The following is a 26,385-nucleotide window of genomic DNA, read 5'->3' as shown; positions in this document are numbered from 1 at the left end:
TTGTTGTACAAGTAGGTTAAACATTACTAGTAGTACATGAAGTAGTTTTAAGCAGCACTAGTTTAGAATTCAGTTAGTAGCTTTGCTCTGGTCACACTTAGTGGGCTGTATTTTAATACTGAGAGGGAAGGATTCCATTGCTCTTATTCATGTTGAGTTGCAGTCACTGGAACTAATTGTTGAATAAGGTATGCTCAGCATGAGGATGGGTGATGGAATCTAGTCCAGATGGAAATATCTTTTAGACTCCTTCTGTATTAGAGAGCAGCAATCTCAACACAGGCAAATCTAGCATGATTCTAAAATTGCTTTGAGCCATTCTGTGGCACATGGCAGTGTTTTTATAGATGAATACAGAGGTTGTTTTAAAGTGCGTGTGTTCCCCATCCCCACTCCAAAGTTGAACCACATTCACAGAAAAGACTGGGAAAACATCTGCATTGTAATTTTCTGTCCCATGTTACAACACCAACAGAAGGTGGGCTTTGCAGAAATTGCTACTTAACTGTAGCTGTATCAGAGTTTACTAAAAATGTTTCATTATGAAGTGCTTTAGAGGAATGCATTTTTCTGGCATTTATTTTCACTCTGTCATACTCTTCCATCACGCACAACTTCCTCAGATGCAGAAAAATACTAGCCCAGTTTTGTATACATATGCAAAATCTCTTGGAGAATAATACCAGCATGTCTGGGTGGTGAATTGAGGAATACACTGGAGATACAGACATGGAACTGAATTTATTTTCAAGCAAAACAGGAGTATCAGCTAAAGTATTACACAAAAGTGTGAGGCAATCTTCCAATGAATCAAACCCCAACTGCATAAAAGATGTATATAATGACAAAAAATCCCTAACTGCAGGCAGCTGATCTAGCCAGTTGCTCTTCTTACGTGACCTTGGGAGCCAGGATACAGAATGAGGCACTCTGGTAGGGGACTAATGAGAGGAATTTGGACACTTCTGCACTTGAACCAAGCTGGCTAACACTGCCCTAATTAAAAGGCAAAACTAATGAGTAGCCGTTCTCTCTGATGCAATTCTAGTTAAGTGTGCTGTTTTTTCACTAGGATCTCATGCCCCTACTTGGGACCAAATAGGGAATATAAGAAGTAGCAGGAGTGCCACAGTAATACCTTTAGTGAGCTAGCTAAGATAGGGCTCTGTATTATAATTAAAGCAATCATCCTATGTTAAGTCTGGACAAAGAGCTACTCTCTTCAGTGACACTTGCAAAATATGCCTTAGAACCTCTAAAGTTCTCATCTAATGAGAACTCCTAATTTCTCTCTCATCTGCTTTCTGAGGATGAGAAAAGCCAACTAGGCAATAACTACAGAGAAATCAGCACATTTTCTTATTCCCACTGTTGAGGAAATGTTTGCATCCTTCATCCTGAAGTATACCACTAGAAACAGCTGATCAGTAAATGCATTAGACTACTTATTTAAATTGCTACTATGATAGAAATAAGACAAAAAACTCATTGTTTTTGAACAAGTCTTTAAAAAAAGTTCATTATTTTACTATACTTGTTAGTAATTTAAAATACTGAATAGTAAAATAAAATATTCAGTAATATAAAACTAAATATTTGGATTTTCTGCCATGTAAAAGTTTCCTTGCACTAAAGGTGCAGTGATTTCTTTTTTATTTGTTTTAATAAAATTTATATATATCTTCTTAAAATAATTTGCACTAACTGATCCTATTAATCATTTAAGAGAAAGAAAAATCTTAAGAACTTTTGGCTTCTAGGAAGAATTGCATAGATAAATGTGACAATCTAGCTGGCAACCTTGCTATCATTTAAAGCAAATAGTGGTACGGGCTAGATTTTGAGCTGTGACTCTGCACAGGATGAAGGGATGGGGTGTAAAGCAAGAGGAGGGACAGAGCATTGTGTCTCCTGAGTTTTGGTCCCATCTCCACCCTCAGGACAGGTTTGCCTGAGGAGCTGCCCTGTAGCTGCAGCAGCCTGAGCATTAAAGGCCCTCCCTCCCCTGCTTCACCTTTGCTCCTGTGCCATCGTTACACTGTGGCAGCATGGTGGTGCAGTGTATGGTTGCATATATTGGCCCTACGCCATTTCTGTGCTGGGAGCATTCTCCCTGGGGTCGCTTCAGACCTTCTGCAGCTCCTGTGCACTGCTGGAGAGGTGGGCAGGGGCTGCAGTGATCACAGGACTCTGGCTCTATGCTGGTCCTGAACTCTTTCTGCAGCCGGTCCATAAAGTAATCCCCAAGACTATTTCTGCCATCCTGGGAACAGTCAAGCCTGCGAGCATTGGTCAGCAGATCTCCCATCAGCTTGATCTTCTGGATTTTGGGCCCAATAAATTGTTTCTTGATAGTGCTTGCACTATGAGGGTCTGCATTTTCAACACTCAGGGCATAAAGCTCTTCAAAATACCGTAGCATAGTTTTCCATTGTACCATTGCTAGTTCCAGGGCTTTCATCAGACCGACTGCATAATCACAGTTTGGTTTCTGAAAACAAAGACAGAATTGTATTTACTCAAAAGAACAGCTCATGTATCTGTATTCATCAATGGATTCTTGCAACTTAACCTGGTGCTCTATAAAAGTTGTACTAGGATTTTGCAACACTTGCTTCCACTTTGGTGCATCTATTGTTTATTGCAGGCTTTAAACACAAGTGGCAGAATCCAAGCACTTCTTCAAGGAACAGAATTACATAGCAGCAGCTATGCCTGAAGAGGGTTCTTACACCAGGAAGCCTAATCACAGAATGGATGGGGTTGGAAAGGACCTTAAAATCATCTTGTCCCAACCCTTTGCCATATTCCACTAGACCAGGCTTCTCAAAGGTCCAACCAACCTGGCCTTGAACCTGGCCTTGAGCACTCCCAGGAATGGGGCATTCTCTACTACTTTGGGCAAATTTTGCTGGTGTGTCACCACCCTCACAGTGAAGAAGGACTTCCTAATATCTAGCCTAAGTATCTGCCCTCTTTCAGTTAAAAATTGTTATCCCTCATCTTAACACTGACAGAGTCCTCCTCCCTCTTTCCTGTAGGCCCCCTTTAAGTACTGGAAGTCCTAAGCTCATCCTTAATGCAAACTGAGTGTTAAGAAAGATTTTTACAATAGTCTTTTTACTTTCTACAGCTTAACTGCTATGACGGACAAAAGAGGAGCATTCTGCATTAACTAATTTGGTAGAGGAGAAGCAGCCTCTTGGTCTTAAACAAATGAGGTGGGTTATTTTTTTCCTGAAAACATTTGAGTTATTCCTTTTTACCTTAGCAAGCCCAAGTTAGATCTTAGATAGTTCAAATTTTGTCATGAGCTGTAATTTAGGAAATTAACTACTTCCCCAAGCTGGATGGTTCTCCTTCCTTACTACTCCTTTTAAGTGCTAGTCATGTCTAAGCTTCCACTTAGGTTCAGTGTGAAGGAGACAAGTGGACTGTTTCAGCACAATTTAAGGGGTCCATAATCCATTACAGCATACTGGAAACAGCAGTGTCCAGCTGAGTAAAAGGAAAGGGGAAAACTGTCCATATTCTTTTGGACTGGAAAGCAACCCCATACAGTTAGGACAGTATGTGTGGCAGTTTCTAGGCATCACAATCAAGAACAAAACTGTGTACACAAGTATGCCAGATAAATTAACTGGAAATCTAACAGTGGGTGAATGCAGAGATCTGAATTACCAAGAATTCAGTAAGTTAAATGGATCATAGCTGCTTGAAAATTTGTTGGCTACTACCCACCTGGATGGTTTTAGAGCAGTAATGGCCTCCTCTTTCCTGCTGATACTTCATCAACGCCTCTGCGGCTTTTCTTTCTTCCAGAGCTTGATGCAGGAAGAACTTCGAAATATTTGGTAGAGCCACATGTGACTGATCAAAATATTCACCCTAAGCACACAAAACAAGAGTGTTAAGAGCTGCCAGATATGGGACTCACCTGCAGCAGAATGTGGCTTTAACAGAACTTGGGAGACCCTTCCAATGGAAGGTGTTTTGTTCACAAAGCACAATCACTTTGGAGACCTTGATCTGATTTCTACAATAAATGAAGTGAGTAGTTAGAGTATGAAATGAAAAATCTATACTTCTACTAGAACTCCTTCTATCCTTTAATATTGGTCAGGCAACTGTAGTAATGATGTTGCTCTTGCAGTAGCAGTTAAGAGATCTTCAGAATATTTTATTTATGAGTGGTTAGCATGTGTCTGTTTTGTAATTGTGTTTTCTGGAGGGTTTTTGTTTTGTTTTTTAAACATACTCTCAGAACAGGGAACATAAAATTTATCCCTGCAGGCCTGCATTCCAGTCAAAAGTTAGCTTTCAAAGGTATGAGAAAGATGAGGCAAATACAAGCACAACTTTAGATCTGTTTCTCAGTTTTATTATGGAAAATGGTATTCCAAAATTATGGATACTCCTACTGAACTATACACCTTCAATATAAGATATAACTCATGCCTGGGAAGGCATCTCTGGAAGAACATAAATCTGTTGGAGCAAGTCCAGAGGAGGGAAACAAAGTTATCAGAGGGATGGAGCACCTCTCTTGTGAGGAAAAGCTGAGAGAATTGGGTTTGTTCAGCCTGGAAAAGAGAAGGCTCTGGTGACCTAATTGTGTCCTTCTGGTACCTGAAGGGAGACTACAAGAAAGATGGAGAGGGAATTTTTATAAGAGCATGCAGTGACAGGACAAGGGGGAATGGCTTAAAACTGAAAGAGCAGGTTTGCATTAGGTATTTGGAAAAAACTCTTTACTGTGAGGATGGTGAAACACCAGAACAGGTTGCCCAGAGAAGCTGGCTCTGAGCAGCCTGGTCTTGGGAAAGGTGTCCCTTCACATGGCAGGGGGTTTGCAACTTGATGATCTTTAAGACTCTTTCCAACCCAGGCCATTCTATAATTTCAGAAGTATTACAACCCTAAACCATCTGCTGGCCTTGTTCTGCTCTGTATGGGAAAGTAACAACTTAAACCACTGCCATATTTAACCATGCTAACAGACCTAATAGCCCTTATATTTAGAATATTTTATCCATGGTATGCCTGTCTCATAAAGAGAAGTATTACAGGGAGGTAGCAAAGGAGAGCCAGCAGGTTACACTGGTTGGAACACTGGTTCTGCACAGCCCTAATGGTGAGGAGAATGAGAGGCAGCAGCTGGGACTATGCCAAGAACCAAACTGAGGGAGCTAGAGCATCCTGATCTGCTGGTGCCCTGACCATGTGTGTGCAACACAGCACAGCTTCTGTCCCTTGGGCATGGGTGTGCAACACAGCACAGCTTTTGTCCCTTGGGCATGCTCTGCACCACAGTACACAAAACTGCAAATTGAGCTGTTGCCTTGTAGCCTGCCTAGGAGGGGCAAGCAACAAGTACGTGCATTTCCTAAGTTCTGCTTCTGATTGTCTTCTCTGCTTTCCTCTATTACCCTGCTTAAATAGGAAATACTTTCATTTCACCTATGTTCAGAAAGAAAATGAAGACATGTTAGACACACAAGTTTATGTTTTTCTTTTATGTTTGTAGGACCGTCTTGGGATAACCTAAACCTGTGACACACATAGATGCACGCAACCATAAACCATTGAGGAGAAAGCACATACAGGAATGTTTTATTAAGAACATTCATTGCTTTATTTGCAGCAACCTTTTCCTCAAGTCACTCTTTCGTGTTTCTGTTGACAGCACAGCCAAGACTGAATGTTTTATAAGCAGTTCCTCAGTGAAAGCGTGCAGCACAACTTGGAGTTCAAGTTAACACATCTGCTTAACTGTTAAGGTAAATTTTTTATGTCAATCATTCACTATTTAGGATGTTTGCATTTCTAGGTTTGATTTATCCAGTCAATTTCTGCGTTTTCCCCATCCCATCCAGATGCCAATCACTACAACTTTTTTCTTCCACAGGTTTAAAAGGTTTTACTGCATACTTAAATTTTCATTGAATTTATACTTGACACCAAACTCAATTGAAAGATCTTGGGGATATACTGAAAATAGTTTGTGTTGCTTCCCTGTGGATGCTTGCCATCAGAAGTTACAGCATTGATAATTTTGATAATTTTTTAATTTTAATGTCTCTGTTAAGTTATATGTTTGCCTTAACACTTGATATGTAGCCAGATATAATTCTGGCATGAATTTCACATGGTATCGGTGATACCTTTTATGATTTCATGTCCAAAGTTCATGCCTGTGGAGCAAGAAACCCTAAGCCATCCACGATGTTCACAGACTATAGTTAACCACACACAACTATTCACCAAAGTTTGGGGAAAAACCCTCTCAAGCGTTATACTCCAAAGCTGTTAGCATCCCCTCTTCCTGTCCCTTTTCCCCAGGCAAAAGGCCCTCTGTGAATTACCCAAAACACACGAGCGCTCGTTTGTTTCACAGCCCACGCGTTACGGACCCTCCTCGTTGTTCCGTGGCCGTGCGGGCGCAGCGGCCGCGGCGCGGCTTTGGCAGGAGCGCTGCCAAAGAGAGCCGGAGAGCCTCCAACCCCCCTGGGCCAGGACACAGGCACCGCTGTGCCGTCCCTGCCCGACTCTTAACCCTCCTCAGCCGGCCTCCGGCACCTGCTCTCCCCTCGGCCGGTGGCTGCGGGGCGATGGGGCACACGCAGCCCGCCGTGCCCTCCCGCGGCCGTGCGCGGCCCGCCGCCTTACCAGCGCCTGCAGGCAGTAGTGCAGCTCCAGCTGGGCGCCGGTGAGGCCGCAGAGCGCCTCCTCCACGGCGGGCGGGAAGCCGTGGCGGACGCGGCTGGCGGGCAGCGGGCGGTGCGCGGGGCAGGCGGGCAGCGTCACCCGCGGCCGCTTGGAGCGCGGCTCGGCCATGGCCGGCGCCGCCATGGGGCCGCCGCAGCGCCGCCGCCGCTGTGCCGCCTGATATAGCCGGGCACCTGGGACACACCTTGCGAGCTGCCGCCCGCCCAGGGGGGAGGAGGAGGAGGAGAGGATGTGGGTGTGCGGATGCGGGGGGGCCGGCGGGGACTGCCGTAGTGTGCAGGGCCCTGGGCAGGCGCGCCGGGAGCGCAGACAGCTCCGAACAGCGCGGAGAACCCGCGGGTGCTGGCAAACAGCGTGAACAGTGAATCACTGGCATAAAAGATTTACCTTAACAGTTAAGCAGATGTGTTAACTTGGCCTCTATTCGAAATCGTGCCGCACACTTGTGCTGAAGAAGTGGTTAAAAAACACTGGATCTTGACTATGAGTGACTTGAGGAAGTCTTCTTTATTAAGAACGCGAGTGTTCTTAATAAAACATTCCAGTATGTACTTTCTCTTCAGTGGTTTATGATTACACATGTACATGTGTCACAGGTTTGGGATATCCCAAGATGGTCCTACAAACATAAAAGAAAAACATAAAGCTGTGTGTTTGACGTGTCTTCATTTTATTTCCGAACAGAGCAACACAGCTGAAGTGAAAGTATTTCCTATTTAAGCAGGGTAATAGAAGAAAGCAGGGAAGACAATCAGAAGCAGAAGAACTTAGGAAATGCACATACTTGTTGCTTGCCCCTCCTAGGCAGGCTGTAAGCCAACAGCTCAATGTGCAGTTATGTGTACTGTGGTGCAGAGCATGTCCAAGGGACAGGAGCTGTGCTGTGCTGCACACCCATGGTCAGGGCACCAGCAGATCCAGGATGCTGTAGCTCCCTCAGTTTGGTTCTTGGCAAAGTCCCAGCTGCTGCCTCTCATTCTCTTTGACATCAGGGCTGTGCAGAGACAGTGTAACCTGCTGGCTCTCCTTTGCTTCCTGTCTCTAATACACTGTCTATATGGGACAGCAAAACCATGGATACAACTCTTCTAATGTAAGAGCTGAGCCCTTTTCCAGGCAGTCACATTCAGTACCTCTGGTTCCAGCAGCAGCATCTGAGAGTGAGACCAGGCTGGGCCTAGGCTGGAATGGCTGGTGAGAACATCTAGGCAGAGGCAATTCTGAGGAGGGAGTGAGCTCTGAAAAGTCCTGGGAATTTAGCAATGTGTGTATATGTCTTGGCTACGGGGTAAATTCTTTAGGTTTTTTGGTTTAGTGCTAAAAATGTTGGTGCTGAACTGGTCCTACCTATGCTTGTTAAACTATCTCCAGTATTTTAGTAACCAGTAACCCTCAGCTTGTACAGTAACTTCAAATACACGTTACTGATTTTTTCAACTGTTTTACCACATGGATGGAGCTCGGCATTTCTTGAACGTTTCTTTACCTTTAATAGATTCTGACCAGTGGAGAGGAAATATGAGTAATCTCAACACCCTTCAAAATCAATAATTTTCTCTTCAGTGACTTTGTTTAGTAAGCTCAATGTTATGTGCTGTTTTGTGGAATATTTTTGTAGCAGACCACTCCCCCACCAGCCCAGGATGCTAAGGGCAGAATCGTTTTCCATTACCTGTTTTAATTGTTATTGGATCTGACTGCCTAGAGCCCAGCATGAATCATCTGACAGTAGTCATGTAGAGATATGAGAACATTGCTCATGAGAAACTTAAATAATCCTTGTTCACTGCCTCCATCTCATATGCCATTCAGTCCTCTTTGTTTGCTGTAATTATCCTAATTATCCATTTTTTTAGTTCTAATTTAACTAAAACATGAAGAATCAGAAGTTTTGCTTAAAAAAATCAAACAGCATTTAAGCATTTGGGTAAAATTTCATGTGAGTAATAACTGTAATGTTTGCAAGCCTAAAATAAGTACCCAAAGTCTAAATGAGCAACGTATGACCTTATTCTGAAGTTCTCAGTAGGCATCCTCTTCTTCACTGTAACACTAGGGACTTTTGCTGGAAGGATGTACCTCTATCAACTACCTTTTAGCTCCTTCCATTCCAGCTGTCCTTGTTTGGGCCTGTAAACTAGTTGGCCTGTAAAGTAGTTGCTAGTGTTTTATTATTCCAGAATAATCCCTTGATTCTCTCAGAGGAGGAGGAAGAGGAACAAGTGTGGTGCCTCTGTGTGTGTATGCATTGACATCTCAACCTAAATCAGTACTTTATGGCCTCCTTTCTTTGAATAACTTGAAGTGTGAAATAGCAATAACAAGCAAGTTAGCCAGTGTCCCCATGGAAAAGTTCGTAGTTGTATTTAGTTAATTGGGCATTTATTATGATAATTTCTGAGCATATAATCTCATAGAGGTTTGTCTCTGTGTTAATGGGCTTTGGAGCCTTGGAAAACATCATAAAGTTATCCCATTTCAGTGATGGACAGCTTAGAGACAAGGGCAGTTCTAAAGGCCATCTGTGATGCATGGAACTGATCTGAAAACTGACTGTAAAATTCTTTATACTCCATGTGTTCATTTTATAAGAACACCATTCAGTTTATTTTGCTTTGTGCTTCATAGAACTAAGGGAAATACACACCATTTGCATGGTTATCAATTGTATTATGGAAAAATTCCATGACAAAGTAATATGGGCATTCTTGCTACATAGCATGAGGCATGCTATTTGTATCTGGACTAGGGAAGGTATCATCTGCTCCAAAAGCTTGTGACCTCAAGAAATGCAGCATTCCAGGGAGTTGGCACTTTGTTCAGTTTCTTAGTTGCAACTTTTCAGCACAGAATCACAGAATATTCTGAGTTGGAAGGGACCCACAAAGATCATCAAAGGGTTGGTTGGAGGCACATGCCTTGATGAAAGGTATCTTTTAATTTTTATGATTTGGCATGATTTTGGTTCAACGTATTTTAAAGCGTGTTGAAAGTATATGGCAGAGTGGGAAGCCAAAACACCACAGTGTGGTATACAGAACTACAATTAAAATTCCATCAATGTAAGCTCTCTTACACATAAACCCATACCTTCTCTACTCCCCACTCCTTTTCCTATTTATTCTCTGGCAGAGTGCAGTAGAAAGGATTGTGTCAGTGGGCTTTAGCAACCCTCTCAAAATATTCTTTCTCCTGAGCCTACTTTGCAAACATTTAGCTGTATCTGGCCATTTTCTGCCCTGATTCTCTCATTTAAAGCTGGCCTCTTTTGGCTGCACTCTGTGATCTGGAGTTAGTATTGTTTATTCTTTCACCACAGGTAGTAAGAGTTGTGGCTGTTGCTTCTCTCCAGCTACCATCTGTTTGCTTCTTTCTAGCTGTGATGGGTTTTTCATGTGCTTTGCAAATAGTCTATCTAATGCTGCCAGAGTTTTCTCTCATTCAGTGCCTATCAATAGTTATGATGAAAACAGAGGGCTGTGTGAGGAAAAAGTAAAAAAACAAATAAATGTACAATATGTATGCTTATGAATTGGCCATCTTCATTCATCATTTTGTTTTGTAATTAGGTGAAACCAAAGCTCTCTGGCAGGAAATTAGGAATTATATTCATATGAACACCCATGAATTCATGATTGCTTTTATTGGACTTGAAGTCCTTTAACCATTTTTCTTACACTTTTTTAGTCTCAACAGGTGCTTCATCTCACTACTTTTTTCTCTTTTTTACTTCGTTTATCCACGGAGGAAGAGCCAGCAAGATTTCTGAGTTGTTTTGTTGCCTTTTTGCACTGTATGACTCATAAAGTTAAAAAAGAAGCCTGAAATTTGGGTTGGTACTACTTAAGTAAGCATAGCAAAATAACCTCTTTTAACTGACTTTCAGTAAAAGTGGTCATCAGCAAAACATGACATAGCCCTGGAGAGGCAACAGTGTTGTGACCAGGCTGCAGCATGGACATTCTGGAAAATATTTTTTGTCTCTTTGTCACTGACCAAGTGGAAAGGACCAGTTTGCTATAGTGCTCTGAAATCAGCATGTTTTAGTGATACAAGAGAGGGATTGCTCAAAAATAAAGCCCACTCTCTTTGAAGCCAATCTCTTGTTGCTGTCAAACAGAACAGACAGAAGCCTGTATTTTGAGTTTATAAGTACTGAAAATTACTATGCTGTGCACGTATTTTGCATATATTCAGTTTAATAAAATGAGGTACCATAATGAAATTCTGTTTGAAAAATACTTGGATTAACTTTTTAAATTTTGGAAATAATTTTTAAATGCCTTTTTTTGGCACTCACCTCAAGTACTCCAAACCTTAGTTTCAATTTGCTTTCCTTTTCTAGAGTCCCACAAATTTCTTCCTGTCATTGAGATTTTTGTGTTTGCCAAATATCCATTATTGCAGTGTTTGAAGCCAGATGAGGTGTTTGAGGATGTTCTCATCACTGAAACCAGACATCTTTTTTGCCTTGAGTTTTCCCACATTGCTTCAGTAGCTCGAAAAAGTTGAGATACTTTTCATTCTGTTGTAACTTTTATCTCAGACACTTTGTTTCCATAGGCTTCCCAGGCACGAGTCTGCATGGCACAGATACTGAGATGTTGGCTCATTGCCTCTCTTCCTTGGCAATTAAGTTCTTCCTTAAGGAACTTTCCGAATGCTGGATAACATAAAGCATTGTGATAGATATAGAATTCTTTGAAACTTCAGTGATTGAAATCTGTCCTTCAAACAGAATGTGCCCAGAGCTGACAGGCAGATCTCTGCTGTGTCTAAAGCTAACATAGGAGACAAGCTTGTAAGAGTTTCTGAAATGCAAGCAAAGCTTATCTTTAACCTTGTGTCACAGAATACATATAGGAGGGTTTTCTAATCCATGCTATTTTTTTCTCTGCAGTATTTAAGTTAGATTATCTGTAGTTAATGCTTGCTGCTACCATGGGACCCTTCCAGGAGCAGAATTTGGAGATGGACAGCCTCTGTTGCTTCTCATTTGGGAGCTGCTCTGGGGCTTTGGTGTACAGGGCACATCCTGCCTGAGTACCACCAGCCCTCACCCTCCTGCTGGTTCCAGGTGCCCCTCCTTTCTTCTCTTTCTGCCTGGGGTCTCTTTCCCATTGCTGCACAGCCACAGTGCTCAGACAGCCTCATCCTCTCCCTTTCCTCCACTCCCCCTTCCCTGGACCTGGGGCAAAATTCTGTGCTAAGAGGAGGTTTGGGGTCTGTGTGTATCTCTGCAGTCAAGCCTAGAAGATGTAAGTGCATCTCAAGTGCATTGACAGACTCTTGCTGTGACTGTTGTTGTGCCCCAGCCCGGTTAGCATTTGCCACCTTCATCTTTCCCATAGCATCTCAAGCCCAGCTGCACATGGTGTATTTGTGTGACTGCCTACATGTGTGGGGCTGCAGGTCAAACTGGGCTGTGCCCACTGGTTAACTCATGTCTAGGAGCTGCGTGTCCCTATTTTCTCTTAAGCACTTACCACTCTCTCTGCAATTTTGAATGTTGATAAGTCACCTACACTGAGTTGTTCCCCGTTGTCTTTTCTCCTCGTATTCACAGAATCATTTCATGCCCTGACTCAGCTTACCAGCTCACCTGTGTCTGTAGGAGCCCAGGCTCTGGCAGCACTGAGGAAGGCCATGGCTGGGACTGGGCAGAGGCAGCAGGAAGAGCTGGAGCCCAGGAGCAGTCAGTGCTCCCAGCCTGGTGGCTGCAGAGGACTGGCAGCCTGGCTAAGGAAGCTCCAGCCTGGCCAGCAGCATTGGCTCTTCCATCTCGATTTCTGCTCTCATAAATACACTTGAGTTTTAACTGGACTATTCATTTCAAGTGCTACTGGCTGATACTACCCCTTTGGTTTTTCTAAAGAGGCTGTGCTCAGGAGTAAGTTTCTATAAATTGGCAGGGATCTTCTGCCTCTGAGATTTTGCAATTGTTATTTCAGGTCACATTTAAAAAAAACATAGGCCAGCAAACATAAGGCTCATCCATGTAATCTGTCTATAGTATATCATAAGTTCAGTCAATAATTGCAGGTAGAAGGCACAGGGCCTCAGCACTGGAACATATTTAAGGGGATTCTGAGGAATTTCTGAAAACATGAGGCTTGCCCCAGGCATTGTGTTGCATAAGGGAGTTGTGCAATGCCAAACTGCCTAAAGTCTGTCATAATTTGTCTACTTTGTGTACTTGCCTTTCTAGTCTAACTTCCTTTCCACAGCTGTGGGTTAGAATTTGTACTTACTCTTGGGTAAACGAGAAAATAAGACTTGACACATTGAAAAAGGCAGAGCCTTTTTTTGTGTGTGTGCAGCCTGTGCCACCTGAAATCAGTGACCAGGTAATGCCTTCCAGGCAGTGTGAACTTCAGGAGGTGCACCCAGTGCTCCAGGGGGCCCTTGAGGGGACATCAGGCCTCTTTGAGGTCTGCATGAGCAGGTGCACTTTGTACATACTCAGAATATCTGGACTAGAAGAAGTAAACTGTGGGCAAGGGATGAAGATCCAGAGACCATTTATTGTCTTGCTGCTGTATGCTACTGATAATCAATGTTCATAGGATCCCTGCTAGTACCAGGAGCAACTCATTCTGAACTACAGGGACTCCTGGGAGTTCACTGGTTTGACTGATGCCATTTGCTACTTGGCTTTAGAGAGAAGAAATTAAAGCCACAGTTGTGGTAAGAGGAGTGTCAAATGTTTGTAGGTGAAGAGGAAATGATTCTAAATGTTTTTGGCTTTTGTAATCACCAAAAAATAACAAATCATAATTTTTGTAAAAGAATCCTTTCAAAGTCTTGGTGAAACTGCTTGAGAAAAAAGAGATTTGAAATTTTAATGTGAATGTTCATCAGCTAAATATTTGTTTTAAATTTTGGAATAAGATGGAACCTGTGATGGTGAATCAGGCAAAGCAGAAGTGGATAATGTCACTCAAACATCATGGACGTTAAAGGCAATGCTAAACTCCAATGAAGTAATTCCTCTTCTAGTTCAGTCACAATTGGCCCTTTATTGCTGCTTTTTGGTCAAAGCACCTCTTTTAGACCATCTTCATTATCTAAGTGTTGTGATTTTCCTGGGATATCTTTTTCCCTATCATCTGCCTAATTCCATTTTAATGGCTTTAAATACATTTTTAAAACCTTACTACGATAGGTAGTACCGTAGATTGTAGTAAGTTTGTGGCAGTATGTCCCAGACAAAGTCTTCTTTGCCAATCTCCAAGGATCACACAATTTGTTTTTTCAACTTCAGTGTCTTTTTGCAGAGCATTTGTTGAATTGAGCATTCTCCTGAGTTCACTGCAATTAAAAGGTAGAACTCAGAGTATGTTTGGCTCCTATCACTTAAAACAGTCAGCACCATTAATTGGTAATCTTGGGAAGTTAATTATTCTCATCTTTAGCACACAGTGGGATTACCCACAGTGATGCAGTGAAATGCTTCAATTTTTGATTTTTAAACCACTCCAGTTGCTATCACTTTTTTTTTTTTAAGAATTTAGAATTTACTGGGCTGAGTATTTACAAATTTCACAGAACATTTTGTTCTCTGATTTAAATCCTGCATACCAAGTGCCTGCCTGGGGCAAAGACAAAAAAAAAAAAAGTTAGCTTTGATACTCTAAAACTGGTTGAATAAATCCTGTGCAGCTGGCCTGCGTGAAATGTGCCCAGTGACAGCAAGCGGCAGCGAGGATTCAGAGGGATAGGGAGAGCTCTGTGCTGTCAGATGTTACAGTGTTTTATTGCTTTGCTGGGAATGGCAGGAATGTGTAGGTATCTCTACTGCTCAGTATAAGGGTGCAGAGTGGTTCCCTCAGGCATGTACGTGGACCAAACTGCTGCACAAGTGTGCAATGTTGCCTTCTGTGTATGCTTGTACATGATCTGATGTTTTCCAACTTTGGAACCGTGGTTAAAGCCTTAAAGAGAATGTGTGAGTCTGCAGCAGCTGAGAATACATTTCCAGCACTGGAGGTTCCCATGTGGTTGTCTGTCTGTCCCATCCTTGGTGAGGAATTGTCTAACCTGTACTGTGGTGTTCGTCAAGGGAAATTCTTGGAGACTTGTCTAAATGTTCAAGCCAATGCAGTACAGGTTACGCTTGTCTGTACTTGTGGGTGAGATGTCAGGGACTATTATGGATTGGAGAGTGTTTTTTCTGCCTGTGCTGTTCTCACTACCAGCTCTGTTCATCCAACTGTCTCTCATCACTTTGCTTCTCTTTGTAATATAACCCAGATGAGACATGGTCCTGAGAGAAAAGTGGCTTCAATCTGAATCTTGAAAAGTCAGGAATTAAAAGATGCATGGCTCAGGAAAATAAATTTTGGAATATAAAGTTATGAAGGCTGTGACTCATTCACATGAGCAACTTGCAGCAAGGTCATGTTTTCCTCTGATAGTGCATCAACAGGAATTTGGAAATCCTGCTTTTACTTGTGTGTTGTGAGCAGAGTGCTTTTAGCCATGCTCTGCAGTGCCATCTCTGTGAATCCAGATCCATTCTCAGGCTCCAGAGAGCTTCCAGGTTCTCCAGAAAGAAGCACAAGAGTAACTGCAATGATTGAGATCAGATTTACAGAACTGGCCTCTGGAGCTCAGAAGAGCAGGACTCAGAAAAGAAGGAAACATAGAGGCTTTCATTAGTTCAGGTGTTTATCAGAAATACGCTGAGAGGGACTTTAAAAAGAGATTAGTATGTATTGGATGGTAAACAAATTTCCAACAAAATGAAAATGAGGTAAGAATAAAACTTGCCTTGGAGAGAGTTTGGCCAATAGTTTCTGATATGTTTGTTTGTTTGTTTTCTCTTCCTGTGTAATTTGTAGAGATCCTACATTGAAATTTTGCTCTGTCCTACAGGGCCCACTGGCTTGAGCAAGTGCATGACAATTCTTAGGATGCCTGTGCTGAAAGACTTCTCTTAATGGACCTTGATGGGGTTTGGTTTCATTTGTTCCAGAATGGGATTGCCCTTGTTGCTGTTGCTGCAGGCTCATGATCTGGACCCAACCCCAGGACTTGAGCAGGACTGAAGGACACATGGTAAGATTGTGTTTGTTACCTGTGCACAGGAGTGTGGTGAAATCTGGGATATGTAGCTTGTGAGTTTCACCTGTTTGGTCTGAAGCAAGGGACAGGAAGTTTCTGTATTGATGGAAGAGCAATGGAGAGCAAGGAGAGGAGGTGAAGAATCCTTAGGAAAAGTAAAACCAGAAGAGAAGCAGCACTGAGAGTGAGCCAAAGCTTTTGGTTGTGTATGTGAGCATTACTCATATAACTTCAAGAGGGTACATGCTTTAACTGAGCATGTACCAGCTGAGGACTTGGCCCATAATGTCCTTTATAAAGCTCTGGTTCCTCCCCAAATAGTTTTTCCCTTCCTCTTCAAAGGGCACCTGTTGTTGGTGGAGTTGGTGATGATACTGGATTAGTGCACATGCAGTCAGCCTGCTTGGCCTCGGCCCTTTGGACCCAAAATGAACTCCAGCTGCTGCTGCCCAGAGCAGGTGCTTCATCCAGCCTGAGCAGCTGTTTGAATGCACACTGTCATGGCCAAGAGGAGGGGGGAGGTCCCCTGGAGGACCCAGAGGAACGACTGAGGAAGGAACAGGGAAGTGTACCATGAAGACCTGGTTTTTATACCCAGCAGGCAAAAGTTGTTCTAGCATTTCCTTGTGGAAATAGGGAACAGTGGCTGTCACTCTGCATCCACTGGCCCTGCCCAGTATCATGATGAATTATGGTTCCCAAAAAGAGGCTGAGGGACCACTAAAGACCAGCAGGACTGGTTGTAGTCACTGGTTTAAAGCTCCAGTGAGTGGCCCAGCAAAAGTGAGATTGAGCATAGAACAGCGCACAGACTAATGGCCTGCTACCTGTGATAGCTTGGGCTTCACACTCACACTGCTAGAGGGAGGAAAACAAAAGCAGAGTTAATCTAGGGTGTGAAGCAACTACAGGGAACAGTGCCAGGGAATAGAGGCAGAGGGGATGACCTGGGGGTATATGGAGATGTGATGGCTGGGAGTTTGAGGTCAGAGTTTGAGCACAGGGCACAGATAGTTTGCGTCAGAGATAAAGCAGCAGCAGCCCATGATTAGAGTGACAGGGACAGGACAAGGATGCAGGTTTTTTGGAGTAAAGGAATCACAACCTTCAAAGGGATGAGGGCAGCTTGGAGTAAGGTTAACCGAGACCTACAGCAAGAGGCAGTGGGGAGTGCTTTGCAGAGCAGGGAGTCTCACAGGATGAGAAGCTGTTCAGAGTGATTTCCATCACTGGCATCACAAACAGCCCTTTCCAAGTCCCTTACAGCATTCCTTCAATTTATTCCCCTTCAACTCTTGTCACTGACCTAGTGGTTCCCATGCAGTCTTTCACTCTCAGATTATTCCCATGCTGTTAGCAACAGTGCTCCTGGCCTCCCTTTCCAGGAGCATGCACTCTGGTTGTGTCTGCATATGTCACTGTTGGCATTTACACCAAGTTTAACGTGACTCCTCAAGTCCCCTCCTCTTACCTGTATTCATTAAAGTTAACAGAGTCCTTCCACTTCCTCTGATAGGCTCACTTTGTGTCCTGTCCTGTGGGTGATTTTTGTCATATCCCATCAGCCAGACTTTTCATTCTGTGCATCTTTGCTGATTGCTCAACCAGGTTTCCACTGAACCTCCATAAGGAGGGGTAAATGCTAAGCAAGGATACTTCATTGTACAGCTGTAAAAGGATTATTCAGGCCAGATTTCATTACAGCATAGCCTAAGAGTAGGAGAAAACATGAATATCAGAGGCCTCTCTTTGTCAGGAAATGGGATTTCCGCAGGTGCTTGGTTGTAAATGCTTTGCATGCTTCTAAGGCTTGGCACATGGCATTGCTGAATCCTGATTCAGGATGCAAGAATGTCTCATGACCCCTGCCATGAAAACTGGTGTCTGGCCATGTTTGGAAATGAGCCGTCGATGATGACAGTAGATGAGTATGGGTGAAATGAGCAGCTTGGCTTCCACACTAAGCAAGACTTGTTAAACATTGTAAATACAGATGTCCAATTCATATTTTGAATAATAAATATTATGAACTTTTCTGTAGCAAGTGGTAAGAAGCTGGATCATCTTTCTTCATCTGCTCACTGCCTTCACAGAATTTGCAAGTGTGACAAAGTATTTCATCCCTTTACAGGATTAGGTAAGATTGGTGGCCATAATTCATGGGTACAGTTGCACAGATATAGTCTAGATAGCCAAATATATTGACTTAAAGTTGCCTATGTTGTGGCAGGGAAATTGTTTCCATTTTGGTTTATTTGTTTCTTGGATTGGTCAGGTTATGCAGATGACTTCAATTGTTTATTCTTTTGGATGAAAATCTGCAGCTGTACAGGCCTGTACAGTTTCTGTCCCAGTGTAGCTCTTCCATCAGGTATTTCTGCTATTTGGTTTGCTTCTACATGAAAATTAAGGAATTGGAAAAATAGTATCAGAAACTCTACATGAATGAAATTCTCAATGATGTTAAGGAGAGAGATGTGTTAGGAGTAGGTTGTTTCTGTTTTCATTCTATTCTTACATCCTTTGGACAAGTCACTGTTACTATGGGGAAAGAAACAGCACACACTGTTACCAGTGTGTGGTGTAGCTCTGTGCCAGGGGAGATGTCCTCTGATGCTCCTGTGGATGTAGCAGCAATAGTTCTGGGCTGTCTCCTTACCTGTCTGATAGCATGGCTGGCTGATAGCCACACCCACTGATCACCTGTCAGCTGCTGCTGCCCTGCCTCCTTCCTCTGCACTTCTCTTCCTCAGCTTCCTTGAGCTCAAGATGAATGAAAGTGCAGCTTTTCAAATCTTGGTGGAGCAGTGAATTCTTGCTAAAAACCAAACCAAATGCCATTTTCAGAGTGGCCCTGTATTTAAGTGTGGCAGCACATTTAATTTGGTATTCCAGAGGTTTTTAACAACCTACATGTAGATAGGAATTTTTTGAAGCATGTCTTTTGCTGATTTAAATGTCATTTGGTACCAAGGATTTAAACCATCCTAAAGGATGTGTGGCAATGCCCAGTGTCCTGTCTGGTGAGGAACAACTGAGTGATATAGTTTGGGTGTGGTGTAGATAATTTACTAACTGCTGGATTAAGACTGAGGAAGTAAAGAGCTTGTTAGCAGGCCTCCACATTTAGGGGATCTGGAGAGCAAAGAGGTTTACTTTATATGAGGCCCATGTTATGCTGTGCAGGAATTCCCAGTTCAGGGTCAAAAATACTGAGAGTGCCCTTTCACCAGAGAGCCGACAATGATCTTGCTGCCAGTAGGAAAAACAGCCTTTACGTGGTGAGTGAACAGGGTGTCAGCAATGGACCTGGAGAGAGGGGCAGCACACAGTCAGAGCCAGTGACATTCTTCACACCTGCTGTGGGGCATAACAGTAGCTGGCTGCCTCAGCCCGTGGCACTACAAGCAGAGCATTGTGCTGTGACACAGCCTGGACAGCGATTGAATTACACACCGATTAGGTCTTCGCCTTCTCCCTGTCACTGTGGACAATGGAGAATCAGAGAAGTGGACATGAGAGCTTTAGCAAGACTTGTGCTCTCCAGCAGAGGAGGATTAGTTTGTAAATGGTAAATTGTGTTGGGGCCAAGAGTCGTAAAACTGAACTCTTGCCCTGCTGCTGCCTCAAAGGCACAGGCTCTGCAGAAAACCCCTTCTCCCCCCTTCTGCTAAATCTGTGATCAGGGGAGGGGTTGGCATGTGGTGGAATCTGCTCCTCCTTTCCTCTGCCAAAGAAGGAAGAAGAAACTGGTACATTGTTACAAATTTTGCTCCTCATCATCTCTTACTATCTTTTCCAAGGAAGAGCATGGGATTAAATTAATCAGTCTTCTGCCATTTCCACAGGATGCGGACTTGCCTCTCCCCGAGGTGCTGCTGGCTGGGTCACTGCCTGCTGGAGGGTGTCTCTAAGACCTGACTTAACCTGAAGCATGCACTTCTTCAGGAGGTCTGCAGCAGGGCTGGAGGACTGCAAACACTGCATCCCTTCCCTCCTGTCAGCTGCTGCCACATGACTGCAGTGCCTGTGCTGTGCTCTCAGCTCCCTCACCCTGAAATGTCCCTCCTGGTGGTTTGTTAGGAGGTGCCATGGTGCAGGCTTTGCTTTTGGTAGCAGTATCCCTTGTTGCTATGTCATTCATGAAGAAGATGGGCTTATCCTTGCCTTTATTCCACTGGGACCAGCTGCTCTACCCACAGGCACCAAAAGTGGCAAATCTTCCATAACCTTTTTTAATTTTCAATTGAAGCTCTACATCACATCACATGAACTTCTTGGGGTTTTTTAAGAGGTAAAGACATTTTTTCTTTTTTTTTTTAAGAAACAACACCAAATAAAAACCCAAACACCACAGCCCAACAAACCCAAAACTAACAGAAAAAAACATCAAAACCCACACATTGAACCCAAGTTGGAGAAACAACTGCATTGTGTGACTGATACAGTCCATGGGAGTACAAAGCATTCCAGTCTGATCTTGCACATCCACTCCCTGTACCTATTAATAGCTTTTAGGCATGGGCATAGACATGGAGATGGGCAAGAGTAGTTTGTCATGCAAACATTAATCTGGGATCTATTTTCTAGAACTAAAGATTTCAGTGTGATAAAATTGATATTTTAAAGCATTGGGGGAGATAAGAGGGGATGCAACTGCCCTTAAACTGAGGTTGGATTAGGCAGTCTCACATCTTGGAGTCTGCCAGTAAATAGCCAAGTTTATGAGCAATGGAAATATGTCCTTCTTAATCTGTAAAAAGAAAAGGACTGTTTTGAAAATCTATCAATCTTTCAAATCATCTTAAGGCATATTGATGCTGAATCATCACAGGGGAATTCAACAGGGGTGTTCTTATTGGTGATCTAAAAATACAAATGTGGTTGAATACGCGCAAAACTGTATCTTATTCCAGTTGTCTTTATTACTGCAATAAATGATACCAACTCTCTCTTCCTACAGACTTTATCTCATCTGTTTATAGTGCTGGCATTTATTTTGTTTTGAGCTGAGAAACAATGTGTGCCTAGATACTGTAAGGTTGTAGAGGCTTTATGAACATACCATTTAAAAGGAATTGTTTCTGCTCTGGTTACTAGTTTGAACTGAGAAAAGATACTCATATTTCATACTCCTGAAAGAAATAGTAGACTTGCTGTCTACTATACAGCAGTTCTGATTAATCTGCTCATAAATGATCCATTCCAGATCCAGAAAACTCCCAAATCTCTCCCACCTATTTTCTCTAATAGGCGGCAAATCCTTAGTAGCTCCCAAAAATGCTCACAAGTCTGCAGGGTGTGAAGGCTTTGCTTTGGTTTATTTTTTGTAAAACTTGGTAAAAAAATATGAATGAGAAATTTAGCTGTTGTTCAACATAGTCAGTATTGATAACTGAGAGTTCATTTTCAAAACTGGAAAATAACAGCTATTCCAAGTAGTCACTGTTGGTTTTACTGCTATGGAGTTTTTCAGAGGTAAGTTTTAAAACAAAAATGGAAAACCAGTCATTCACGAGTGCTGATACAGGAATGACAGAGGTTAATACCACTGACATCATGTTGGAACTGTATAGCATTTTGTTAATGGTTATTAATGCCCTGCTGCTGCTGGGAGACAGACAGTGCCAGCTGCCATTGGTGTGGTGCCTCTGCGGGTGTGCCTGGGCCTCTGCTCAGGAAGGAGAGGGCCCTGAGGAAGGCTCAAATCTGCTCCCTCCACTGAAACAGGAGGAGAGGAGTCACTGAGAGAAGGCACTTGCAGTGTCTTGCTCAGAACAGGGCTTGGAGAGTGAAGCAGGAGCAGCAGACACCTCTGGAGCCACATCCAGGAGGTACTGAGGGCTTCTGTTCAATTCAGATCTCCAGGACTAAACTCAAGACACACATCCTTTGGAAGAAACCAGCAATAGATTCAGATAAACATGCAAGGAAATGATGCCAGTAAGCCTGGGGAAGAAGCCTAGGTTCATGTAAGAGAACTCAGAGCTTTGTACATCAGGGGAAAAGAGTCAGAAATGCTATAGACTGAAGGAGAAAAGCCCTTGAGAGGAAGGGAAAGGAACTTTGTAATGGCAGAATGATGATGGATATGGAACAATTAATTAGCTTTGACTACATCATATTCATTGTACACCTAGATTTGTGGGTTTAGCTGCCTCACTTGGGGCTGGCTATTACTTTGTGTAATACCTTTGAATTTCATCCACCATAAGGGAATGAAACAGATACAGAAAAGTGCAGTATGTCAGTGTAGCATATCAAATTGAGTCAGGCGTTTTTAGCAGTCTATACTGAACAGAGGTTTAAGCCTGCATTAGATTATTCCATAAGTGTATTGTTGTTATGACAAACCTGAAATGAGCTAAAAGCATTTCAGTAGATCAAAAAAGGAAACTTTGATTTTCTTTCCCACAGCCTGGACCCAAAATGGGATTGCCAGCCAGTCTTACGTGGCCTGGTTGTGTACTACACAATCACCCCCTGGTGAATGGGAGCAGAACACCTGGAGATGGGTTGTGAGTCCTGAGTAACTGGCTCACCAGCTTTCCAAATTGTTCAGCTTCTAGATCTCTTTAAATGCTGGTGCGGTGTAATCTGAATAATGCACTGTGAGGGTTTAGCCAAGAAATGCCTGATGGCCAAAGGACATTTTGATGATGACTGCTATCTGATGTACCACACAGACTGTTGTACTCCCTTTCATGCTAATTAAAAACTTGTATATCACTGCTTGTGTCTTCTAAAGGGGAAAATGTGAGTTTTCCCCCATGAACCTCAGGTTTGGACACATAATTTAATTTAAAACCCCATTAATTTTGCACACCCATTAATTATTAGAAATAAATGGAAACATCCATGCAATATTGTACATGTAGTCTCCAATTATGCAGCCTATTATTCAAACACAATGATTTGTACAGACTTTATTTTCTCTGGTCACTTTTACAAATAGAGTTGTTCATACAAATAGTTTGCAATCAGTTTCCCTCAGTGCTAAGTGTGAGCAGCAGGAGCAGCAAGTCAAGGGGAGCAGTTTTTCTCCTCTGCATGGCATTGCATCATCATTACTGCAGGTAAATTGTTTGTCTGGTTTTAAGGATTTTCTTTAATATTTTTTCTTTTTTCTTTTCTTTAGCCACCTAAAATGGTTCATGTTCCTCTTTCCAGTAGATCAGACTTCTATAATTACTACAAAAAATTTGCAAGGAAAAAAGAATGTGTAACCAAACACACTGACTATTTTGAAGAGCTTCAAATTGAAAGTAACATTGGAATTCTGTATTTTTTCAAGAAAATATACTCCTACTCATTAACTTCTAATCTTTGATTATTCTTTCACTTTGTTGGTAGATAATATTTAGAAGAATTTTGAATGGCTGGGACTCAAGCTTGACTTTTCATTTGCATTTCAAACTGGAGCAAATCAAACAATCCAGGATGAAGCTTGAATAAGCCTCTATTCACTCCAGTCAGTCTGGGATAGCCCTTACAATCTAATGTATGTTTAGGCTTTGACTCTTGAAATTTTTCTTCTGGGGGTGAAGAAAGAGGAGAATTTGTCTATAATTCACAGTTAATGGAGTCTATAATTAATAATTAACAGAGCAGCAATGAGCCTCTGAAAGGTGCTTTTATATTAAAGTAATAAACAATCAATACAAGGTCATTTCTGAAGGATAAAGTGGCAGTTTGGCTTGGGTGGGGTTTCTTTGGTGGGTTTGGGTTTCTTTGCATATAAGGAAATATGGTAACCGGTGCCTCTTATTATGCCTACAATGTAACTGACTCTGGAAGCTTGATTTATTGTTTTGGATTTGTAGCTGGTGAATAGGAAGTTAAAAATAATTTTCAAAACCTGATCTCTAAAGATCTTGCAGAAAAACAGTCAGGTATGTTCCAATGCACCAAAACTTGGGTCTTCTTCTGGGTGTTGCATTATGAGTCTATTTAAAATACTTCACCTCTTTAAGGTTTTGACTATGTTGGCATTTCCATATAGTTGCCAGAGTGGTGCCTGTCTGCAAATTAATCTTCCTGTATTTGTGTAAACATGAAGTGCTTGTCTGGAAACCTGTGTGGAATGGTTGAATGTGCCATGGGCTGGTTCTTGGTGTGTATGACTGCTATGTACAGGACCATACATTGAGCTATTTCTGGCTGTGTTTTGGGAGGTTTGAGCTGAATTCTGAGGCTGCTTATTGACCCTAATATGTGTGTGTTTTCTTCCTCCATGGAAAGAGAATAGGACTTTTGAACTGGTCAAGACAACAGAAACTGAAAGATTTCCTTGTGATGTATTATATCACTTGTATGCTCACTGTTGATAAAAGTAACTCCCTAACCTGAAATCATGTGTGCCACGTTACCTTCACTGGCATTGTGAGAGCAGCAGCAAAAGGTTCACATAATTATTATGTGGACTTTTATGGATAAAGTAAGTACCTTTCTCCTAGAAAGAAGTAGTATCCTACCTGGCTTCACTCAAGCAACAGCAAGAGTTTTAGAATCCCAGAATGACCTGGGTTGGAGGGACATTAAAGATCATCTCATTCCATCTCCTCTGCTGTGAGCAGGGGGGGACACCTTCCACTAGACCAAGGTTGCTCGGAGCCCCATCTCCAACCTGGCCTTGAACACTTCCATGGATGGGCCATCCACGCTTCTTTGGGCAACCTGTACCAGTGTCTCATCATTCTCACAGTAAAGCATTTCTTATTATCTAATCTAAAGCTATATTCTTTCATTTTAATACCATTCTTCCTGTGCCCTTATGAAAAGTCCCTTCCCAGGCCTTGTAAGCCCCCTTTAGGTACTGGAAGATGCCATAAGGTCTCCTCAGAACCTTCTCTTCTCCAGGCTGAACAGCCCCAACTCTCTCAGCCTGCCAAATTTCTTTAGTATTTGAAAAATGCTCAAGAGCACTTGTTTTTCTGCCTTTCATCCCCTCCTCCTTATGAAATGGAAGGACTTGCACTCCTGTTACTTCATGGGAGATACATTAATTCATCATAGGCTTTTCTATATGAACAGATTTATGGAGTTGTGTTGCCAAATGGATAATACCAGAGGAAGGTGTAAAAGCATAAGGGAAACATGAAATTGAATGTGTTAATTAAAGGTGCAAACTGCAGATGTGAGCAAACTGTAAAGCTATTCAAACTGTGAAGGAAATGAGGGGAACTGATTTCATTGGGAGCTGAAGATGTTAAATATACACCTGGAGTAGAAAGGATGCTGGCAAACACTGGGAATGATGTTTGGCTGCTGGGGAACCATGTGATGCTCCAAAGCTAGTTTTTCTTAGGGGCACAGTGTAGAGTTGAATGGACTTATAAATATGAGCACTTCAGTCATGCACCTCAAAAGAATATCTCTTCAACCTGAGATTAAAAGGGAGAAAGTTGAAGAACTTTGTTCAAGTGCTTAAGTATCTGGAAACAGCCAAGTGAATGAGACTTGTCTTGCAAAAAGAATGGTGTAGTAAGTCAGTGTTGTAGGCTATCATAAGCATCTGTCTCTGAATCTGCATGTATGCCATCATGAAATTGCAGAACAGGGTTCATAAGAACAGTCTAAGATTTTGGTTAGTAAGGCTGAAGGTTGAGGGCAGCTCCTTGTCTTTAGAGACTGCTTTCTTTTTAAAAACTGAGGGCTTAGTTTCCCCTGCCACAACCCTGTGGCGATTGGCAGCACCTCAGCCTGATCTATGAACTTAAAACACATTTGATCTATATGCTGGTGCTCACTGCCAGGTCCTGCCACTCCACCTGAATAACTATAACATGCTCATAAATCAGGAGAGAGCATTCCTCGCTGACACCATCCCAAATGCCCTACTGAGCTGAAGCCTGTGTTAGCCATCAATGCCTCTTACATAAACATGTCATACTTTAAAGAAGGGTCTTGCAAAAAGCACAAACAATATGCTGGTATGGAGGGGCCACACAAAGTCAAGAGCTGTTAAGTGGGGGGAAGAGGAGGAGAAGAATCTCTTGATGATAAATATATCTACCAGACACATATGGAAAGAAAATAGTTAAGTCTAGTTTACATTTCTTTCAAAATGAAATAGTCAGATGTGGAAATGATTGTCATATTCCCTGGGGAACTTGGAAGCTAGGAGCCACAGGAAAATAGTGATGCACGACACTTTGGCTTTTGTGGTATTCCCTTCAGCCTGCTCTTCATCCCACACCTCATGCATCAGATACCCAGTAGTCTGTGTATCTGATTAGATAGCGAAACAACCTCAGTTGCATTTGGTTTGCTATAGAAAGCTGAGTAAGAACAATGGCTCAGTCTGTGTGTGCATTGAAAACCACTTCCTAAACCTTGTTTAAAGTCCCCCACCAACATTGTGGCTGGTAGTTCCTGTCTCCCAGGTCTCAATCCTCACACAAGCTGATGCCAATTTTGGGCACGCTAAGAGAAATGTTAAGGGGCATCCCAGGCACACCTTTGTTATAGCACACAGCTGAGTGACTTGTAAACCTCATGTGTTTGTGTTGGTACAGCCTTTGATGTGAATTGGTAAGGAGAGTGCTCTCCACCCCAGCAGCTGGAACACACACAGCCAGAAGTGACACC

The 26,385-nt window shown here is 42.6% G+C and overlaps 1 protein-coding gene and 1 long non-coding RNA gene across 2 annotated transcripts; one reads left to right on the top strand and one right to left on the bottom strand.

The window, feature by feature from the left end:
* Positions 1-722: 722 nt before the first annotated feature.
* LOC129121947 (ferritin light chain-like) lies at positions 723-6,928 on the bottom strand. Its single transcript, XM_054635486.2, has 3 exons — positions 6,670-6,928; positions 3,742-3,888; positions 723-2,491 (listed from the first exon to the last, which is right to left on the bottom strand). Exons 1-3 carry the CDS (start codon positions 6,850-6,852, stop codon positions 1,988-1,990), a joined length of 834 nt encoding a protein of 277 aa, XP_054491461.2. The 5' UTR covers positions 6,853-6,928; the 3' UTR covers positions 723-1,987.
* LOC129121949 (uncharacterized) lies at positions 3,803-20,752 on the top strand. The gene is made up of 5 exons (XR_008534477.2): positions 3,803-4,050; positions 5,645-5,780; positions 15,707-15,789; positions 17,837-17,932; positions 19,644-20,752. It is a non-coding gene; the product is annotated as an uncharacterized LOC129121949 (long non-coding RNA).
* The last annotated feature ends 5,633 nt before the right edge of the window (positions 20,753-26,385 follow it).

The sequence above is a fragment of the Agelaius phoeniceus genome, chromosome 6 (assembly GCF_051311805.1).
Source record: "Agelaius phoeniceus isolate bAgePho1 chromosome 6, bAgePho1.hap1, whole genome shotgun sequence".
Taxonomy (NCBI): domain Eukaryota; kingdom Metazoa; phylum Chordata; class Aves; order Passeriformes; family Icteridae; genus Agelaius; species Agelaius phoeniceus.
This window is presented reverse-complemented; position numbering and strand designations above follow the sequence as displayed.

Bases quoted from the DNA above. Each gene is read 5' to 3' on its own strand.
- LOC129121947 (XM_054635486.2), bottom strand. From the start codon at position 6,852: ATGGCGGCGCCGGCCATGGCCGAGCCGCGCTCCAAGCGGCCGCGGGTG. The intron at 3,889-6,669 runs GTAAGGCGGCGG...TTGTGTGCTTAG, and splicing joins ACTACTGCCTGCAGGCGCTG to GGTGAATATTTTGATCAGTC. The intron at 2,492-3,741 runs GTGGGTAGTAGC...CTTTGTTTTCAG, and splicing joins ACTGCTCTAAAACCATCCAG to AAACCAAACTGTGATTATGC.